Raw genomic sequence first — 23,460 nt, 5'->3', positions numbered from 1 at the left:
TGCCCCTTCACAGAAATTATAACTGCGAAAATTTCAAGTACTATTTTTTATGTAGCATTAAAAAAAAAACAAAAACAAACAAAAAACCCCCAACCTTGTATTTTTTTTCATGTAGACTGTCTGGTAACTGTTATTAATAGAAGATATGGCAAAATAACACAGGCTTTCAAGCCATGTGAGTCCTCTGACATCTGAATTAAAGTACATACAAAAAGTTTTCTGGAGAAACTTAGTTTCACTCAATGCGTAATTCACTCTTTGTGAACAATCACCTTGTATATCTATTCATACCTACATATATAGACAAATACATAACATATATCTACATTCTCTGTATATATATATGTACCCTTTACATTAATTTTGCTGTGATCTTTAGGACAAATCCTGTTCTTATTCATGATGGTGTAAAATATAACTTTGCTGAAATACAAGTTCATATAAAAATCTCTTTTCCTTTCTAGAACTGCTTTTTTTTGTCTGTGCATAAAATATCACTGTGCTGAGGGCAAGATGTAGGCACCAACTGGCAACTGAGCAGTTATGTGAACCCACAAGGCTGTTTTTTCACACATTTGGAGGAAGCAGCAGATTGAAAAACTCTGATTGCTGGCCTACAACTAAGCAATATGTTCTGAAATCCACCTCAATCCATTTTAGGATGTGGTCATTATAAATTAACTTCCTCTACATCTCCCTTCTCTGAACTGCAGTTCAATTCATGAGTAAAACTGTATCTACAGAATTAAGTTTTATTTTTATCTGACTTTTTCCTTAAATGCTGCATATTCTAATTTCCTCCTCCTCCCTCCTCCATGGCTGGCAACAGACCAGCTCTTTCATTATATTTGGAGCAAAGAAACAGCCCACTGAATCTTCCCTAGACCACATCATCAGGTCTTAAACACTTTGAACAAATCAAAATACTTATTTAAAAGTGAATTAATTCCTATTTATAATACAGCCTTCCACTGCTAGTGACAGTTCTGAACTCTGCAGACATAATTCATAGGGAGAGAAGAAGGACAAAATAGCTGAGATAGATAACTTTATCCTGTTCAAGGCGTGCTGCTGGAGCTGTCTCTGGCAGCAGCTGGCTCCCTGCATAGACAGCCAAAGGAAGAGAGGACAAGCCAGAGGGTTATTCTCATCTTAATTGTGGACAAAGAGCTCCTCTTTCCCGTCCCTCCTCTCAGCAGATGGAAACTAGGATGACTGGGATTGTAATTAAGCACATCAGCATGGAGGAAGCAGAGAAGAGAGAAGATTTGTGTCTGAAAAATTCCCTGCTCAGACTTTCTGGCCTGGCCTGAGCCAGTACACCATCAGGCACTTAGGAAAGGCACCTCTACAGCCACTTTCGATGTATCTGGGACAAAAGGCTCAGGGGAGGAAATCCTCAGATAAGAATCATTCCTCTTCTTTGTTTACCTCAAATTTCATCATCTTAATAATGCAATAAACACTGTGGAAGAGGCTTTCTCTAGGCCAGAGGAGTTTTATGATCAATAGATACATACAAGAGGAAAAGGTAAATAGAGCAAGCCAAGAATTGCTTTGTTACTGTGTTCTTAAAAGCATTTCTGTCAGCTATTGCAAAGTAGACTCTCGATACTTTTAAATATAAAAGCAGACTGCCAAATTGTCATCTCTTTTTTTTTTTTTTTTCTTCTCCCTGATCAAAAGCTTAGGATATTCCAATTTTTAATGTCACCAGTGCTCTACACTAAATCTCACTGTGGGGACGCCTTCTCTCCTCTTGTGTTGCTCTGGCAATGCCTACACTGATCCAGTTTGCTGAGATTGTTCTGCACACATTACCTGTTTTAGTATCAATTTCAGTGTAAATCCTAAAAGAGACAAATTACTGGGTCATGATCTCCAGACTACAGTGATATTATCAGAAGTGATCTCCAGGCTACAGTGATATATCAGAAATGGATGATGTTTCAAAGGAGAAACTTTTTCACGTTATCTTCATCATTTCTTTGGGGGAGCAGAATATTAATTTGTGCACAAGCCAGAATCAACTCTTTGAAACAAGATGAGGCAGAACGTGCCAGGAAGGCCTTGTTCAGTTAATTGCAATTTATCTAAAACCAGAATAACCTACTTGCAAATTTCCAAGTAAGATTTTATCCTTCAGTTGTATTACCTCATACATTTAAGAAGGGTGTAGTAGGTGATTTTTATTCTTCCTAACTATATAGGAGAAAATAATCTTTGTAGAACTAAACTGCTGTTGCCAAGGTCACACTGGGAACACTTTTCTTGCTCTGTGCCATGAAGACTATAAAACCCAATCTAATAGCAAAAAGTAATGTTTTGAGACACTGTGCATGTAGTCTTATGAACAGTCAGAGACTTCCATTGCTACAGGAGATCCTGCAGAGCAAGTCCTAGCTGACTTCATTTTGATATCTATGGTGAACAGATCAGTCTTGGGATAACTTCCTGTTCTAGCATCATGTCTGAGATCTCCCCTTCTGGTTTAGGCAGAGTGAAATGGCACAGGCAAACTGCTAAGACTGGCAGATCACCAGAAGATGAATTTGCTTGGTTGAAAAAAAGGCAAACTGTTTTCCAAGAAGACAGAGTTTGACTTCAGCAGCACCTCTCATGCTTAGAGGAGCTGTGTCAACTATCTGTGATCACGTGGCTGGTCATGTAGGAGACAGGAGTGGAAGTTGGTCAGGTCTGCATTGCTTTTACCTGCAGGGTATCTGTGTACAGCATCCTTTTCTTTAAGGAGTACCATCCCGAAGTTGTCTGTCCACCATTTCTCATGATGGAAATCATCTGTCAGTCTCAGCTGGATGGAGCAGACTATCTCTCAGGTCCTGATGTTTCTAAAATAGAGTGTAGTTTTCTTCAGAAGAAGAGACAGTCATCGGAGGTGGTGGTGAAATCTCTGAGTTTGAGAAGACTCAGAAGTCTTAAAAATGAAGGTGAACAGTTTTGGACAAAACCTGGAAATTGCTTTATTCCTATAGTTTCTCTCAGATTTGTACAAATCAATAGCTATAACAACAGTGTTACACAAAATTTCTTATGGGAATAACTGCAACATGAAATAATTTAGCTAGCTAGCCTCTAAGTAAACAAAAATATGTCAGCCATCTTCATTCATTCACTGACTCCATTTTTTACAGTGGTCCTAGGATTAAAATTTGTCTTCAGTGTATGATATTAAGATTCAAGATGAATTGTAACATCATACATGGATATAATACTGACTCGCACTGTAAAGCATTTGAGAGATCTACAGCAAAACACTACATTTCCATTTCTCAATCAATGGCCTCTTAATCAATGGCATTTAACAACAGGATGGCAACTTCTAGTTTTGAAGTAATTGTTTTAACTTGATCATTGGTTAGGTGCATATACTGCAAACTACATCTGGTAAAAAGGAAGTTTTAAATTCCTCTATTAACTCAGTATCAATTGCCATTACAACACCTTCCTACTTTGCCCCCAAAACAGAAGTTAAATTACAACATGAACTACATTAAAAGATAGAGAACATTAACCCCATGTGTCCACTTTTAGCCATACTTATACTATGATTAATATGTAATACCTGCAAGTACTGTACTATTACTTGAAATAATATTTGGCAGTCCTTTCTGGGATAAATTTAATGCCTATGTTCTATTCCACCCTGACAAATAGAGGGAGAAGTGTAAATGTATTTTATTTGAGAGACAACTGAAGGAGAACTAGCCAAACTGCAGAAGACATAAAAGTCAAATAATAACAACAAAAAGATCATTTGAATAAATTGATAAGACAAATATTAAGTCTTCAACATAAGCCTTATCTAAACATAACATAGACAAACTCAGAGGAATCTAAAGGAACAAAATGCAGGAATCTAAAAGCATCTTTAAGAGCAGAATAAGCCAAGCAGATGCACCAGTAGTTTTTAAAAACAGCTGAAAAATGAAATTATACTACAGCTCACAATATGTCACATGTTGCTTCATTTTCTTAAGGAAAACAGACAAATAGCAGAAAGGCTCTTCACAAAACGGCTGACGGAAGGTCAGACTAAAGTTCTACTAGTATCAGTTGCTTTAAATAAGTAATTCCCATCTCTCTGTCATGGGCTATTCCACCTGGGGCTTTGTTTTTGGAGCCCATCTGCTTCTTTTCCAGTGAGATTGAGATGGATGCTCAAAGCTGACCTCCCAGAACACTTACATGAACATTTGGACGTGAGAGGCTACTCTAACCATAATGCTGATAGCCACAAAGAGTTGGATGAAGGATGTTTATAATCAAGGCTCATCTTTTCTTTTTTTTTTTTTTGTTTGCTTGTGAGCAGTTTCTTTCATGTTCTGTTATTGAAGTACATGTGTCAACTGACTTGAGAGGACAGCCTTGTAAATTAGATCTTTGATCTCAAGAGTTTATTTTATCTTTGCAGCAAGGAAAAGTGAACTGAATTGGCTAGCAGAACTAAGCCCTCTCTTGTCTCTGGTCTACAGCTGCTGCATCATTCTGGGGTCACCATAACTTCCACTTCCATCACTAGATACTCTTTTTTGCTACAGAACTAACAAAAGGCTTCTCTAACATCTCATCATAACCTGCTGAAAGCTTTACAACTTCTGGTTCATTTTATGAACCATACAGCCAGACTTTTGCTTCCGTAGAAGGGAGAAAACACTGAGCTGTGATACAACAAAGCTCTTTGAGCTGATACTCTGATACTTCATCAGAAAGTAAACTTAAATTAATATCCACTGACTTTTTTGGAGTAAAACACAATTTAGAAAGAATACCACGTGGAAGGCTACAGACTAAAATGAAGTATCTGTTCCAAAATGTTCAATGAATATGTGATCACTGTTAACCTCCCACTACTTATGTTAATGTACAGAGGCATTAGGCACTACTGTGCTGTCTACTACATGTGCACAGAAAGGACTATAGAACATGATATTGATTTATGTCCTGAGTCAGATCACCAGTATGATAGTGTCATCATGTTCTTACCATCTGCACTTCATTCATGTTTCCATGGCTGTGATTCAGGCAGGACAGCTATGAAAGGGTCTGTGGGAACTCATCTCTCAGAAGGACATTGAAAAGAAGAGGTAGTAGTTCTCTAGGAGACTCAAAGTACATAAATATCTACTGCTAAAGAAAGAACACGGTTTCATTGGAGGATACAACGAGTTAATTTTTTTTTTCTTAGTTTAAGGAATTTGACATTTGACAGGAATAAGTCAGGCCTAACACACATGCTTTCTAATTTTGTGAGCTCGTTACAGAAAGCCAGGTTTAATGTTGATGAAAAGCTGCAGCCCAGCAGGGTAGGCTGAATGAACTCAGCTTGGCTTACTAAACCTTTGTCTTCCTACAGCACCAAACAGGAGTCTACCTTAGGAATTTAAGGAGGATATTCTGCCTCTTTGTTGTTGTACAGTCTCTGGCTTCAAAAAGAAATCTGGTAAATCTGGAATTGCCCTGTCATCAGTAGAAGAGTTGCAGTTACTCAGGAAGGGAAGGAGTTACCCCTAGGAGTTGCACTTCTGGTTCCTCTCCCTAGCCACTAGGCTGAGCAGAGAAAACCCAAAGCAAGATGAATTATCATGTCATAACAAAAGGGTGGTTGTGGGGATGAGGGCAGTTTCTCAAGCTCCAGTTTTAAGCTATTGTTCAGAACAACCCGCTCATCTTGCCCAGGAGGCTACTTCAGTGCTTTTGTGAACATAACAGGTTCTCCAGCTAAAAATGCAACAAACTGTGTGTTATTTTGGGATACTGTAATTGCTGTGGTGAATATGCTCTTTGAATATCTCCTTTAGGTGCTTTAGGGTGAAACCCTCTCCTCTGTGACCACACAAGTGTATACTTGCTGACTGTCATATCAGGGTTTGGATCACACTTTACAGAAACAGCAGAAACTGGATCTTTAAGCACTACCTTGACTGACCTTCTGGACACAACACTGTCTGGTTCCATTTCTGACTCTGTCACCAGGGAGTTGTCTGTAGGGACCATCTCCTAGTCAGCCTTCTGTCAGGCTGCTTTGGAGGCACTTGTTCTTTGATTTACCTTTGAACGTGTGCCATAAGGCATCAATCCAATTTTAGGGATGATCTCAACCAAGGTAGAGGTTTGAGCCCCAGCTTTTGCTAAAGGGAGGGCAGTCAGGAGACACATTCCCAGTACCCTTGCTCATTAGTGGTACTTTGCTGGGTGTAAATTTTACCCTTCACAGGAGACAATTAAGAATGAAGACCAAATGTTTAATCCTACTATCCACATTTCTCATTGTAGTGAATACAACCTCCTCCCTACTCTCCTTTGCTGCTCCTTTCCTTTTGAAAGGACACCTGTGAGTGCAGCAGAGCTCAAATCTGACAAGATGTAATTATTTTAGATAAATTGTCTAACTTTAGGCAAAAGATTATTGCAAAAAATTACATGCCAAGTCAGCTAGCAAAGGAAGAACCAGTATTGTGAGTTTGTTTGGTCTTCTTTACAGCTCTGCTTCTAGACCAGCTGAACTGCAGAAACATTTCAGATTCAAAATGGACAGCCTGAATGGAAACATGCTATTTGTAGAATGATCAAATTTTTAACTGCTGGATATAATATAATAATGAAAATTATTTTAGTGCTTTGAGTATGTGTTAATTAAAAACTCTGAAAACAAAACAGTTCTGAACAACTTCAAAAAATTAATTCTTCCTTCTAGGAGGCCTGAGTACTTCCCAGTTTCCAGCCACACTATTCTCCAAGCAGTGTCATGGATGCCACCTAAACCACTGCAAGTCACCAACACAGCACACAGAATCCATCAGATGAGACTGTGGTATATTTTATTAGAAGGACACTAATTTTTAAATGACACTGAAAAGATTTTCAAACTGAATTTCCAAGTTTGAGTTCCCATGAAAGCTGAATGGTCAGAGCTGTAGTAAACAATATCGGTGAAACCACATAAAAACTCTCACATATAAAAAATAACTCATTATTACTTGGCTTCATTTTATTGGATGCAGCACAGATACTCCCCTTGAAACAATAACTTCAAAACATTTAAGAACACAGCTGTCAAAAATACTAAATATGCACATTTAAAAATATCTAAACCATGAGTATTTAACAACCTACGACATATTCACAACGTAATTTCTTCATCATTTTACAGTATTTATCTCAAATACTGTAAGAGGATCCAAGTCTGAAAATATATGCACTTTAAGCAACCACAAGAGTGTAGGAGCATAAAAATATAAGAAAATATCCACCAACATTTAGCACAATATATGTATTGCACCCCAAGAGAGAAAACAAGTGTGTGCCTCAGATCATTATTCATCACAAATCGTGATGTGACATCAGAAAGCTGTTGCTGGTGGAACAGCAGCTCTGGTCTTAGTTGGCAAAAACATGCTCAAAGCTTGTGAGCAGGGACACAGTGGTCTGTGAGAACGCATGTTTAGGTATTTAGCAGTTTAATTTAGTTGGATAAGAAACAATGTAATGTTTTCCTGTTGTTAAACATTGCCATCTGTACCTCTGGCACACAAATTAAAAAAAGAAGGGTGTGACCATTAAAAGTACGTGTCCTGAGATTTCCTTCTTCAGGGGGCAAAGAGGTTAAAATGGAAAAGCTGATCTGTATATAAATCAGGAACACATGTGGTAATGAGAACAAACAGCAGCCAACAGGCAGGCGGGGATAACTTCTCCAGGCAGGCACAAAATGAGACAGACAAAATACCATCTACTGGAAAAGGGAAGGAAACAACTGATTTTCACTTTGAAATTGGTAAGTTTAACTAATTCTATTAAGTCTTAATGATTACTTAAGGGTTTGTAATTAACTCTGAGTTTTAAAACTTGGTTTCACTGAAAAGCTCTCTGCCCAGTAGTGCAGAGCAGAATTGCTTTAGCATTAATATTGGTTTCTATCTGTACAAAATCAAGAGGTGATCTTAATATGTGTAACAGGATCTATGTGTTTTGTAACTAATTGAAATAACAAAACAGCTGAGACATAGACTTCCTCTCCAAGTCATGAAATGTTTGTGTCTGCAGCCTACCTGCTGGAAGTAGATACCAGCAGCCAGTCTCCTACAGAGGGTGAAACACTTTTGCTTGATTTCTTTGGAAATAAATGGAATATTTAATGTACTAAGTTATAGTTCACTTAAAGCTAAGAAATGTATCACAGTTGTGAAAAGTTATCCATTTGATATACCAACGGCAGGCCTCCAAAATATTAAGTCAATTAAAGTAAGTCTTTATCTTCACATTAAGACTTGTTTCTTGACAGAGGCAGAAAAAATAAAGAGAACATTACGGATCACAAAGCACTGAATTTTCAAGCGTAAAGTCATACCAAAATCTTGATAAATTATCGTTGATGTCGTAGGTGAGCAGCCGGTCAGGAACGTCACTGTGGGTGCCCTGCACCGCTAACACATGTGGTGCGAGGGCAAAGGGGACGTCGCTCAGGAGGTCTGACATGAAAGGGCTGCTTTCCAAAGCCTGACTCCTTTGATTTCCCATCTCTGTGCTTGATACAGTCAACTGTGACCGGTGCCCTGTATTTATCTAAAGAGAACAGAACAACAGAAATTTACACACTACAAATCAGGCAGCTATGGCTTTGTACTTAGAACCACAAGGACCTACTAATAAAGGGAGACAAAAAAATCCAAAGAAATAAATAAAAGCAGTTTCAGAGTTCAGTTTAGGTAGATCTAAAATAGAAGTTTTTAATACATGTTGATATAATTCTTTGCCTCAGTCAACCAGAATTAAGGCTAAAACAAAAAAAAAAAGACTCTTTGTAATGATTACTGAGATCATAGAAACACAGAATATGCTGAATTGGAAGGGAAATTAGGATCTTTGAGTCCAACTCCTGGCCCTGCACAGAACACCCCAAGAGTCACACCATCTGCCTGAAAGTGTTGTCCAAACACTTCTTGAACTCAGACAGGCTACCCAACATTACTCTACATTTATGAAACCCATAAGGCTCATGGGACTTTTTGTCATTATGTTCAGTCTTGTTTAGGGGAAATTACTTCATACAATTCGTTTCATAAACTGATGAAGCTCCATCTTTTGTTCTCCTGTGCCTTTCCAGAAGTTGTCCAAGAAAAGCATGACTTTCATCATAAAGAACTGTCCTATCCCAGTTATTTCAAGGATTAATGATGTTGCTTTCCGGTGTGAAATAGAATTGCATGACTGGCTGGTAAGCGCTATTACAGGGAAATATATGCAGTACCAAACATGTTCTTTATAGAAAAACACAGTTAAAACTTAAAAAAACCACCAACAACCCAAGAACCAAAACCAACAAGGAAATAAAAAACTTGCCATACAGAAGTAGTCAACACAATTTAGAGAATAATGTTGAACCCAATCGACTTGCAAGCTTTGATCCTGACCTACCAATATGACCTTACTAAGTATTTATCCTGATACTTTTGCTGGTTTAAGAACAAAGAAAATACTACTTACTTTACCTCTAGAACTCAAATTAATTTATTTTACTATTTATAGCAATAAAATCCTATACAAAGTGATACCTCTCATTAGGAACATAATAATGTTCCTGATAACAGGCTCTGAGCAATCTGGTCTAGTGGAAGGTGTCCCCGGTAATGGCAAGGGAGTTGGAATGAGATAATCTTTAAGGTTCCTTCCAACCCAAAACACTCAATGATTCTGCAGTCTCTAGGAAGGAGATGTTAGTTATGAGGATTTCTACTTTGTATCAGCACACATACAGACATATTCAGTAGGATGTTGGAAAGTGCTTAACAAGTCATGTCAGAGCCATGAACACGGATAGGAATTTCTGACTTTGATGAAGTCCTGACTTCTTCCTTTTAATCTCCCATATTCAACATGCAGCCAGAAAACCCCAAAGCTTACACAGCTATTAAGGAAGGAAGAGCACTGAAAGCTTTAAACACTACTTTGGTGTTCACCTGATCCTGAATGAAATGGGAGACTGATTGCATCCATGATTTTTAGGGGTGTTGTGCTGCTCAAGACCTGACCTGAAGTCAAATATCACAGATCATGATGTCCCAGAGAACCTGAGGGTCTTGCCGTCTGACAGAACAGTTTGGGTGGTGGGGTGGGGGTGAGTGCTTTGTTTTCTTGCCCAGAGTATTTAGCCAGGGAAAAAATATGCCATCTTCTTCCCAAAGGAAGGACTGGCTTTGCCTGGAACAACAAGTGCAACCTGAGCACTAGTCATTCCTTACACAACCCAACATTTCATCTGGTAGGACAGATAAACTGATGCTAAACCTTCAATTAACCTGCCAACAATGAGTCAAAAATGACACAAATAATCTCGCCAGTCTGTGTCACAGCCAGTACCTGCCTTGGGTGGCAGAGGACACGTGCTCCTCCACAGCCTGCTGGGACACAAGGGTTAGTGGTGCTGCACACTCTGAAAGGGATCCTCACTGGGAAGCTTTTGTTTGTACTCACATTGATTTGAAACCTAAGGCTTAAGATAAACTTCCCAAGATGTGTTACTATCATGTCGCAGGATAATAATCTAAAATTTCTGAAGGTTAAGTTTATTAAAAGGAATGACTGATGCATACAGTTACTAACCTTACTGGTTATGATCCAATACACAAGAGAAGCAATATTCCCCATGCTACTGTAATACTGGTATGTCTGTTACTACAAAATTCCTGCAGCTACAGTTTACAGATATTTCTTTATTTTCCCTGGCTTTCCTTTTCTCAGTTCTTCATCTTTAGATGTAGTTAACAACTCTTCAGAATGCTACATGCAACAGCAAAGGCAAGAGATGATAGAGAAGATTTCTTTTGGCTTTTCTTACTGATTCCGGTACCTTTAGAGGACAAGGAAAATAGGAAAGCTAGCAGAAAAGTCAGGACAATAGCCTGTGTAGTTCTCCTATTCCAGCTTACCAAGCTGTGAGCAAAAAAACATGGGCAATAGTACTGTAAGTCTATAAGTTCAGGAAAACACTAAAACACCTTGTACTTTCCTAATTAGCATAGTTATCTCCAAGATGAAGACCATCAGCTCTCACTTTAAGAGGTATTAGCTTCTATGGCTGCTCATTGCTAACACTTTGAGAGAAGTCTTCCTTCTTGCCAGGGCCCAAGGTATGTATCAGAACAAAAGTCATAAACATCTTCTGGTACAGACATATTCTCTTGCTAAGAACACTGCCAAAGAGACAGAACATTTATTTATGTTAATATTTATCTGAAAGAACACCCCACAACACTTCAGGTGTGTCCTTACATTTGTTGCTGCTGTAAACTTTAAAACTTCTCTTAATTTCTACTCTGCATGAATTTATTACATTCCCTCTTGAAAGAAAGAACTTGTGGATCATTTATTGAGGTGCTGGTATTTGGTTGTCTTTCATTATTCCATATTCTGAAGGGAAGCCAGAAAGCCCCAGCTCAAAAACCGGGTTACACCTAGGAATCAATTAAACTAGATCTTCGAAGACCTGTCTGCCTCTCTCCTCTCCCACATTTCAGGGAAAAATAATCCCTCAATCACTGTACTCTTCCCACCATTCAGATGATAATCAGAAATCCCTAGGGTCTAATGTTTATTTTGATTGGCAAATTATAGTTTTATGAACACCTGTTTATATCTTAATTGTCCCCCAAGCTGGGTGAACACAATTTACAACACAAATTAGAGCATCACGTGGCAAAGCTAACTTCAAAAAGGGAAAAAAAGTCAGAGCGAGAACAAAGCATCTTGGATCTTTTTTCCTCCATAAACCTTACATTTGTTAGAACGGTGCTAAATGGGCAGACCCAGAAATTAAAACCCTTTCTGTACACAGCAGATACCATGTACTGACAGTAATGGAGCAAGGACCAGCTTTGCTAACTCCCAAGTCCTACTCCATAGTTGAAAGCAAGAATCCAGTTAGGAAGGATGACTTACATAAAAATTATTTTACTGTGAAAGCATCATTTTACCAAACCCAATCACTGTGTACTGTCAGTGAAGTTCTTAACAGTCTAATAGGTTATGATACTATTTGACTAGTCAAAACAGTATCATAAGGAAAGCCCAAAATGGTTGACATAAACATAGTACTGGTGAGTCTGAAACAAAGGAAAGTGTCAGGTCAGTTTAACAAATGCCATGATCTTATCTTAATTCCAGTGGTCTTCAGGTCTCAGTTTACTCAACCCCTCATGAAAAGGTCCTGGGCCTAATATGACAAGATGAATTCACAACATAAATGTAAAAGGAGTCTAGATTTTCTATTTCAGTTTCACATTTAATCCACTACTATTACTCCCACAAAAACAGTTATTTTTAATTATCTTTAAAAGTTCGCATTCTTTTCTGTTTATAACAAGTCATATTTTATATTACTTATTTATATGAAGAAAAATGTTTCTGTCCTGAAGAATTCAGGTAACAAGTAATTTTTCAGTTCTGCCTAGAGCAGTCATCACAGGCAGTCACTGCCCTTTGCTATGCAGAGCTGTTTCTGAGCATTCCTGTAGTGATAATTAGATATTGGCCTCCTGTGCAAGACCCTTTCAAACTAGACATGCTTCTATGCTTCCAAAACATGAAGATATCCTTTAAATGGGCTAACATGTATTTCATGCCTATGCTGAAGAGCCCACAAGAGTGAAAAGGCCTTGCTGAAGCCAACCTCCCCAGCAGGTTTTCAGGTAGTGTGATGAAGAACTGGGCACTCTGGCAGAGAACATCAGTCACCCATCAGTGCCGAGGTCACCCGCGCTGCTTCCAGTGCAAGCACCAGCACAAAATGATGTGATGCAACCGAGGTCAAGGTTATGAAATGGCTTCTGCTTTATGCATGCATTCTTCAAGCATATATAGAACTGCAAGTCCTAGAGAATTTGATATTGCACATTAGTCACACTGGTTTCTACTTAAATGCCTAACTTACTTAGCCAGAATACAATCCATTCAGAGCATATTATCTGGACATTAGCTAAACTAAGCACTGCCAAATGCTATGACACACAATCCTGTTATGAGAAATATTAATTGAATGGACCAAGAAGATCACTGATTTACATTTAACCATACACCAAAGAGTCAAAAAAATTTGTAAAAATTACATAAATTATGACAATAAAATTTAATTCAAATAAGCCAGGTGTCTTCTGTATTCTTGGTTTGCAATCCAAAAGAACAGAAGAAACACTATGTAAATATATATAGTAGCTGGCCACCAGATACTAATCATGCTCTGAAAACAGTATGTTATTTTGAAACTAACAAAATATAAAACTACTGTCTAAAGTAAATTATTCCTTTTTTCTCTTTGTTAAAAGATGTTTCTCAGCTGTTTTAAAAAACATCTTACTTGCTGTATGTCTTTGTATTAACCATAAAGTTTGCCAAGAGTCTCATAAGGAAGAAAAATACACATTTTACAATGTACTGGGAAGCTAGATTTACAGTGCTCTGAAGGAGAATCAAAGATTAATGCCAGCGTTATTATCATCCAAGCCCTTGAACAAAGTTTTCTATCAAAAATGATTAATTTTTAAAAATTTACACTTTCTGTAAAAAAGAGGGCTTTTTCCAGAAACAGACCTATTTTTCTTTAGAAAAAACCAGTATCTTCAGTGTTCCAGAATATTTAGTAAATATCCAGCAATATAATACATATGACAGACACCTGCTATGTGACTGCTGGTAAAGAATTATCTTTATTTCACACAACTTTGTGGTATTACAGGAAATAGTGAATCATAAGGTATCTAGAATTTATTTAGCACTGTGCAGTAATTACTGATTTATCTAGAAATGGAAATTATCATATGGGAATGTTTCTCCAATGTGTTTTGGTTGATGCTTTAAGGTACTCACTGGACCTCCCTAGAAAATTTGTAGAAATTCTGGAATGAGTATCTCCATTGATGACAACAATTCAGTTTTCAAATAAAAATGGTAATTGCAAAGATGAACGGAGGAGGAAAGAAAAATTACTCACAAGGTTTGCATTCAAAATTTTAACCTATGAGAACAGAATCACAGAATCAATTAGGTTGGAAAAGACCTCTGTGATCAGTGATTCCAACCTATGGCCAAACACCACCACGTCAACCAGACCATGGCAGGGAGTGCCACGTCCAAGCTTTCCTTGAATACCTCCAGGGATCATGACTCCCTGGGCAGTCCATTCCAATTTTAACAACCCTTTCTGTGAAGAAATTCTTTCTGATGTCCAGACAGGATCAGTAGAACCTTGCTGATGGGGGGGAAAGTGCACAACATGATAATTTTCAAGTATCACAAAACCCCCAACCTAAACCATTAACAAAAAACACTGAAACACACCAGTAAGTATGTGATCTGCATCCTTACAAAACTCTAAGAAAGGAACAAACCCACCTGGACAAGTACAATACAGATGCCCTGTGGTTTCAGAAAACCACATGTGAATAATCAGAGCTGCTATTCTCTCATGGTTCACTTGAAATTTTAATCAGCCTTCCCCTCCAGAGACACAAGAGAAAAGCTACTCCTAGCTGGGGGAGCAAAATTAGATATAAGAAGTGCTGGAGACCCTGAAGTAGCTTGTTGCTATATCCAAATTTCTTCTGGTTGCTTGCTTGCTTTCTTATCAGAGAAACAGTGTCTGGGATTGTAGCAGTGCCCAAGGATTGGTGTTCTCAGGGGTTGCAGTAGGGCAGACCTACAGGCTGAAAGGTTTGGGTTAACACTGAGTCCTTGGAGAGGCTTTTAAAAGCAAGAATGGTTCTCAGTGGAAATCAGCTTCCCCATTTGCTTTGGGCTCTTGTTTCCAAGCTTCTTATAACTCTAATTTTGTAATACAGCAGTAATTTGTCTTTCTTAAAGAGCTCCTGCTAGCTGTACAAGTTTATCAATATTGCTATTCAGAGTAAAATAGAACTAATTTTTTTAAAATAAGAGTTTAAGAATATTTTTAGTTATTTTTTTACATACATTTTAGGTATTTTTCTTTCTCCTCTAAAGCATGCTTTTCAGCTGTTTCTAAACTAGAATGGAATCAAGGTCAGGTTAATGCCACTGAAATCTTAAAGAAAAAAATCCTAAAGAAACAATGAAAAGAGGTTCTGACATTATATAGTTTTTCTTTATTACAGCAAAGCTCCTCATGGAGTATCTTGGCCTGGAAAGACCAGGAGGGAAATCTTTGCTAAACCACACTTTCAGTATCAATAGTGATGTACATTTCTGAATCCTTATTGGCATTAAAGCAACTGGAAAAGTGTAATTACTAGAACAATTCTATAGTGTAAATGCAGAATAAACTTGCTGTAATTAGATGTGATTCTTGCCCTCTCAAACAGCCATAAAACTGTTAACCCCTGCAGAGGGGGAGAACTGCAAGGTTGCCATTTGAACTCTGGATACTCTGAACATTCCACAGTTAAAGTGTGTTAATTTAAAAAAATTTACACTTTCTGTAAAAAAGAGGATTTTTCCCAGAAACAGACCTATTTTTCTTAATTATTCTAGTAAATACTAGAGATGCCTGTGAGTTTTATTTATGAGATACTTATAGGATGCAATTCTACCATGAAAAGTATTCTAAAGTACCGCAAAAGACTTCAAATCTAGTGTATAAACCAATTACCTTGTTTTGTCATCCTAGAAGAAAAAAACTTATTTTCTTTGTTACCAATTTTGCAAACTCAAACTAGTACAAGATGAAGGATCTGTTTTTACTCAATCCCCTATAACAATACATCACGGGAAATATTTTGAGGAGGGTTAGTGATAAATTTAGCAAATATATTGAATTTAATATAACCAAAATTGTATAAGGATATTTTTATTTCTAATTCCTACTTTTATTCCTTTATTCCTAACTCCTATTCAGTAATTGTTTGAAGAGAGAGAACCAAAACATCACAAATGTGGGCATCTATAATGAGAAACTATGAAATTGTGAACAAACAGGGATAAGATACAACATGAAAAGAAGACTGCAAACCTAAATAAAAGCAGGAATAAGAAGGAAGCAGAAAAGATTCAAAAACTTTATTAAAAATTATAAGGCTTAATTTCCCACCATTAAGTAAAGTAATTATGCTCTTATCTTTCCTTCTGTCCCAACCTATTTCACCATTCTTGGGTCTGATAACTGAAGACCTGTATCAACACTTATGCCCCCTCAATAGCAGGATTCCTTTTCTTGCTGCCTCCCCATCCCTCTCTGGAGGCCCATAAGTTTTTGGGCACCATCTTTACAGTGCATTCCCTTCTGTGACATAATTATTGTGATAAAAATTATCTTAGAAGAATGACAGGGGTGTGGGTTCAACAAGGAACAGTTTATCTAGATCTCCTGTTCCTTCAAAGTACTATGCAAGCTATTCATAGCAAAGATCTCAAAATAATAAGCAACATGAACAATATTTAACATATTGTGCTTCTGCCACTGCCAGGAAATGTTATTAACTAGGCCAGATTTTTTTTTCCCTTTTTCCTGTAGCATGTATGCTGGAAAATTAAAAAGTTAATAAAAATTACTATAGTAAGTGAACTGCAAGCCAGACTGTAATTGAATATGCACACAGCTCTAGACATCCAGCACTGTGTTCCACCACCACAAATCAGAAGTGAAGGACAAGTCAATATATTGCAAAATGAACAGGCAAGTCTGATAAATGCTGATAATGGATTTGTTTTGTAACTTCAATATCATCCAGAAGCAAAAAGCCTTTACATTTATTTGGCTGCTACCTTCATTCATGATGTAATTCAAAACTCAGATAACTAACTTTAAACGTAGTTGGAGAATATACTAAGACATTAATTTAATATAAAACTTTACCAGCATAATTAAAAAAAATTAAAATTAAAACCAGCATTTAAATAATCTGTTCTAATTTAGCAGCTACATTTGGTGGATGTACTTAGTCACAACAAGGTATGGTATTTTCTCTACTGCTTCAAGCAAAAAAAAAATCCTAAACACTTTTGGGAGGTTGATCTCCTGAACAGCAGAAGCTTAGACTAACTGGGTCTTTGCATTCATACCTCCGACCTCTTGTTCCCAACCTCTGCTACTGTAGAAGCTCCAACAGGGTAACAGGAAAAAGATGACAGCTTCTCTGAGATGGTAGATGCCCATGGAACAGAACCTCTGAAATGAGGGCTAATATTGCATTCTCTCATAATGTACTAATCGTGTGAAAATCCAAGGATCTGAATGCAACAAAAAGCTGTCCACCAAAAACAAAGGAACTTTGGCAATTAAACATAAAAAATAGTAAAAAAATATTTAGCAAACATAGTTGCACACAAAAATAAAGCCAGTACATTTTCCAGCAAATTAGAGCAACTGTGGAAAGTGTAGATCAGAAGGCTGTTTTGTTGCTGGTCTGGGGTTTTTTTAAGAGGAAAGGAAATCTCTCCTTGAGTAACATGAGAGAGTCAGCAATATCAATGAAATATCTCCCTAGAATGTCAATATCAATCAGAGAAAAAAGACAGAGGAATAACAATTTCTATCAGAGGAAAGGAAAAGAACATTATCTTGGATTTGGTTTTCAGAAAAGAAGGTAAGTAGAGGGAACAGCAAAGAATTACTAGTCTGAACTCAGGTCAGTCTTCCTGCAGCAGTACCTTGGAGCAACGTCCTCAGCTGTGCTTTCAAGAGTTTTGTTTAGTAACTGAAGCCCTGGATCTTAAAAGGATTCTCACACAGATGCATGAATAAAAATTGCTGTACTAAGTGCTATGTTCTGAGGATTTTTTCATGCTGCCTAAATTCCAAGCATGTGGCAAGACTAGCAATATGTCCTGTTTACAAACTTAAAATATTTTAATGCTGAAAAAAAAAAAAGAATTAAGCAAGTATCTTTCACATAGCTTTCCACCTGTGCTCTCCATAGAGATTTGAGTCAGTAAAAGAAAGGAAGGATGGGTATTTGACTTTAATTTCCTCCATAAACAGTCTGTAACTGGAGCACTTGTCAACACCACCTTCAGTAAACAGGTTACCAGGAGCCAGTTTGTAAAAGCTTCAGTCTACAAACAGCAACAAGACTGAGCTGTCCTCAGCAAGTATTGATCAGGCTTTTCAGATTCAGGAATGAAAGTGTCATGACTCTTAGAGCAGCAAAAGGCAAAATAATTAATTATTTAAATAAGAAGGAACTAATACTGGTCCACTTCTTTTAAATAAGGTGGCCTCTTTGACCCTCCTTGTTCTCTATGGATGGAAAATAATTGGATTGCAATGAAAAGGAAGACGGGTACCTTTTTTAAAAGATCTGGTTTTATCTAGCAGTATTGCTAATCACATTAAAACAGTAGAAACACATTCTTAAAATTTGCAGTACTATGGAAGCAAAGAAAAGAAAATTGTAAAGAAATAATTTACATTTTATTTTGTATTTTTAAAAAGTGCTTTAGAACAAAATTTGAATATTTGCTCCCCAGAGCACAGTCTCACAAGAAGGACAGGAGCTGTGAAGTTCTGTTTTGGTTTTGGTTTTTTTTTTTAGGCAAAAAATTACAGCAGAAGTACAGTGCACCAAAAGGATCAAACAACACTGATGGAAGATACAGAGAAATATATTCCTATTTTTCCAGTATTAGCATTCTGGGCTGAAATGGGACAATTTTCATGTCATGTTTTCTTTCCATTAAAATGGACTGCCCACTGCCATTTGTGTTGAGTTTTATATTTGGTTATTTTTTTTCCCTCTGAAAGTGGCAGTGCAACTAAGCTAAAGACATTGGGTTTTTTCCTTACTTGCTGTTTAGAGTGGTTGTTAACAAGCTGCCCTATGCTACAGGACCTCTTTCACCCACCATTTTGTGCTAATGCATCACGTTGTAAATATCACTGTACCATATTTGTGCACAGTCTCATCAAGTGATGTATGAGCTACACTGCATTTTAGATCAATGTTAATATTGGGAAAGCCCAGAAGGTTTGCTCTGAGAGGCAGGATGACTAACTGATCAATTTGTTGACAGCAGCAAAGTGAACCAGTATTACTGCCTTTTAGTCAAACCACATGTATTTGGGGAAGAGATAAAGGATAAACAGTAGTTTTTCTGGGATTAAGCTAGTCAGAAGATCCCAAAATTAGAGAAAAGCTGAAAAATGTGATGGGAACATCTGAGCACCTAGTCTGAGCATCTCTTGCTACAAATAACCAATCAATGTAACTGAATAAGCAGGCAATTAAATCAAACATACAGGAGTCTTTGCCCAAACTACATAGAGAGTGTGCTCCTGTATACATGTGCCTTGATTACCATTTGGTGCATATGTCCCTTTTAGTAAAGCCTCGTTCTTAAAGTGAAGAGGCTGCAAATCAGGCCAATTACACTATTTTATGAACTTTTTACATGAGGGTACATACTTTGCTATCTATAGGCAAAGAATTATGAAAATATACCATGCCTGTGTGTCACTCTTTCCCTACAGGATGTCATTTTGTCTTCTGCTGCTCAAACAACACAAATTGTGCAATCTGACTGCAGCACTGACTCCACAGGCAGGGCTGTGGGAGAGGGGGCTGCTCCAATCCATTTGTTGTGTTTACATGTATTTACTGGCCAGACAGAAAATTCATGTCCCACCTTGGAAGGCTGTAAGGCTTCCTCAGTCCTTGTACTGAAATCTCAGCTGAAATTACACAAAGGGTTTAACAGTATTTCACACTTGCAAAGTGCCATAGAAAAGTGTAAGACAGCAATGCATTGCGTTTTTTTAAAACAAACTGTTTTCTAAGTTCAGAGAGGAAGTTGGTGACAACCACGTCAATTCACATCTCTCAATTCCCACTCAAGTTCCCTATATCTAAAACTATAATGCTTTCCTTTTAAAAAAAAGACAATGGACATAGTATTAATGATGTTACTGTGATTACTAAGTATCTGAATAACTCCAGTTGTGTATCATGTTACACAAACAAGTCCAGCTATTCACTTTAGAACTGAGAAAAACTCTACAAGGTGATAGTCTTTCAAGACACCCTGGGTTTTACTGGTTGACTCTGGGTCAATAGCTTGCACAAGCTGCAGTTTATTAAATGTTGTTTGTGAGGCTACTACAAGTAATCCTTTATGACATGAGGAGCAGATTTTCTCATACATGTATATATACCTAATGTATTTATACATAATATGTATATAAACCCTCCCCTGAGTTGTCCAGCTGATGTCCAGTAAGGGCAGACAGAAGCTAACTGGTCTACATGTTCTGGCAATCTTCCTAGAATGAAAAGACTTCCTAAATATTTTGGTAAATTATGTAACAGATAGCAATATGAACAATACAATATAATGAAGCTTTACAAAGTAAATATGTTATTGCACAATAATAGCTGAAATATCTAATAGTTGTAACATGTAATAGATGTAATATACAATATTTGATTTTTTTTTTTTAGCTGAAAGAGCTATTTACTGCCATTTTCAGTAAGATCACAAGCATATACTGTGCCTTTCTTATCATATGCCAGCTCTACTTCATATGTACTTTCCATCTGTGGCTGCACATGGACTTCCTAATGAAGTCCCAGCTATTTACTACACACAAAGGATGAAGGAAGATAAGAAAGGTGATGTCCATTGCAGCTGCTAAGGCTGAACAACAGTCATTCTTATTTAAAGGTAATGTTAAAACTTCACTTCTTACAGCTTATGATCATGCATGATAGTTGAGTTAAACATAAGATCTTTCTTCTGATGGTACATGCTTGATGACTTGCTGCAGACAGTCTTATTCCAGTCCCTTCTAAGAGTGGATAATTTCATTAAGTGATTATTGCTTACATACGCAATTAAGAGAGAAAATATGGACCAACACGCTTTAAGGGTTTAATATATAAAAAAGAAGATCTTAGAGTTAATATGACATATGACAAGCAATTAGTCTAACCAGGCCATGAGTAGAATTCTACCTTATGAGAACTTAAAAAAAAAAAGGCAAAAAAGCACCAAGCTAAGCAACAACATTTTTGATAGATACTGGATTTTGTCAAAAGAGAGCAAACTAATCACAAATAATGTGATTAAAATAATTTTGAAATATAAACCACTTTCTCTAAAGTAAATGTAGGGAATTTAAACTGATACAACAAATATAGCTCAGAATACCCTTGTTAAGATTTTAAATATGGGACCCCCTGAACCATAAGCCAAGAGTCAATAAGTGAACAGAGACATAATCGGTAATAACTCCTTTTCCAGTAACTTGTAAAATAATCCAGACAGACAAACTTAAGGAAAAAAAAAAAAAACAGCCAATAATAGGTCTGATAGAAGCAATGAATTTTAATTAAAAAAAAAAAAAAAAGGAAAAAAAGATAACAGTATTATTATTATTCATGCCTTGGAGTTATATCAGCTGAACTGCTCTACAGGATATCCTTAAAGTCTATCAACTTCAGCAATACTTGTTAATTTCACTAGAAGGGTAAAAAAAAATTAAATTTTTTCCCCCCTACTCTGTGGATTCTCAACTCCCATTATCTCTTCCTTGATATTTTATATTTCCTAGTATTTCTGTCTTTTCAATTGACTCATATGTCCTCATACCAGATGTCTAGGAAACTGTTATTTACATCCAAGCAGAATCCTTACACAGAAGCTGTATAAAGGATGACTTTAATGAGTGAATGCCAATTCAGACATTAAAAAAAAAAATCCCAATTTATTTAGATACTTGCCTAAAATGGTGCATACCTGTTTCTATATGCTTAAAATCATAGATAATTTGAAATTTACTTCAGGAACCGTGGGGTTTCTATCTGCTATGTTCTCAGCTTTTAACAGCAAATTATGAAAAGAAAGGTTACAAGAATCATAGCAGAACTATTACAATTCATAAAGAAAACTAAGTCCTAAGATGATAAGAATCACAGCAAGGTATATAATTAGAGTGGCTGTAACAACAACATATAAATTAGATAATTATGGATTAAGCAATCCCTTGGGGATTCTCTCTTGCCCTAGAAAACGTATAACAAGCTCCTTAGATAGAAGGCAATAACTATTAAGTGTTTAAGGGAGAAGTAGGACTATAAGGAAAAACAAAAAAAAAAAAAAGAAGACACAGCAAGATAAAAATCCTAATTTAAAATCTAAAGATGGCTTTCATTTTTGGTAGTTTATTTTAATACACTTACTGATCCAGTTTTCCCCCATTAAATCTGCTGACATCTGTTGGCTAAAGAGCGCATGTCAGATTATCCAGAAGTGCAAGATCAAATAAACATGAACTGCTTCTTAAGGTGACAGTAGGGAGATACAAAACACTGTAGCGATTACCAGAAATGCAATTTTTTTTGTTGTTGCTTCTTACATCAATGTAATAATCCCAGGTGTCCTGGACACCAGACATACAATAATCTTCATAAATCCTAATTCAAAGCCATACCATCTGTCAAAAATATTTTTTATGTCTCCTAATAGATATGCTACATAATTGCTCTCACAGTAGGGCAAAAATACATGGTTGTACTAATTTGCTTTACCAATGGAATAGCTCATTATCAAAAATAACCCCAACACATTACGGGGGTTTCTAGTATTGTTCATATATCAAAACTAACCTTTCCATTATGCTATTTTCTATAACCTCAAATTCCCAATGAAAGCAGATAAAGACTGAATTATCTGGAAATTGTACGGTAATAATGGAAAAATCACAAGCATAAAAAAATAAAACCAGTGTCTCTTTCTATTTTGATTGTGTTGCAGTTAAAATTAGCTTTGTATTTCATGGCACTAATTTACTAATTTAGTCACTAACAAGACTAATCTAAGTTCTCAGCCCTGCAGAGCACTAACCATTTTGGACCCAATCCAGAAAAGCACTTAAATGTGTGTGTGACTTTTAGTTCATGAGCCTGAAGCAACTTCAGAGGGATCAGACATGCCTGATTAGGCTCAGAGCACTCATTACCCTGCTGGACAACACGTCCCCCTAGGACGGACCAGCATCAGGAGATGACCCTCCCAAATCACTGTCCATCCTCGTGGAGATGGAGAGGACACTCCCTATGGGATTGTTCAAAGCAGGACCTTCTGACTGAAGCAGAAGACAAAATGTTTGGGTTAAAGTTGGCCTTTGAGAACAGCCTTCCTCCAAGGAGTTTTTAACTACCTGCAATTCCCCTACCATGCGTGCAATATCCAAACAGCTGAAAACAACACTGTGGTATGGGGGGTTGCAAGGGCAGAGGGTGCAAGAGGTTCTGTTACATGTTCTTAGTTGCACCAAGACGATCTTGATGCAAACTTTTATTTGTGTATTAGTTTAAATAATTTATACAAGATTATACAAATATATGCACTTGACAAGTCAGTGGTTGTACAGCAAACCAATCCAATAGTACCTAAGAAAGTGGGAAATTCCAAAGATGATAGCCATTACCAAAAAATACCCCAGAAGATAATTTCTTCAAAAAATCAAACTCTCATTTCCCC

The 23,460-nt window shown here is 37.0% G+C and overlaps 1 protein-coding gene across 5 annotated transcripts in view; it reads right to left on the bottom strand.

Moving 5' to 3' along the window:
- Positions 1-6,822: 6,822 nt before the first annotated feature.
- The window catches only part of UMAD1 (UBAP1-MVB12-associated (UMA) domain containing 1), a 77,927-nt gene continuing 61,289 nt past the window's right edge, over positions 6,823-23,460 (bottom strand). For all 5 annotated transcript variants that reach the window (XM_083871934.1, XM_083871933.1, XM_083871937.1 and 2 more), the window contains one exon: positions 6,823-8,583. In XM_083871934.1, coding sequence (XP_083728060.1) covers positions 8,326-8,583 — 258 coding nt within the window. In that variant the 3' untranslated portion in view covers positions 6,823-8,325. The remainder of the gene's footprint in view (positions 8,584-23,460) is intronic.

This window comes from Zosterops lateralis (genome assembly GCF_965231275.1).
Source record: "Zosterops lateralis genome assembly, chromosome: 1".
In the NCBI taxonomy this organism is placed as follows: Eukaryota; Metazoa; Chordata; class Aves; order Passeriformes; family Zosteropidae; genus Zosterops; species Zosterops lateralis.
The sequence above is the reverse complement of the archived record's forward strand: the minus strand, read 5'-3'. Positions and strand labels throughout refer to the sequence as shown.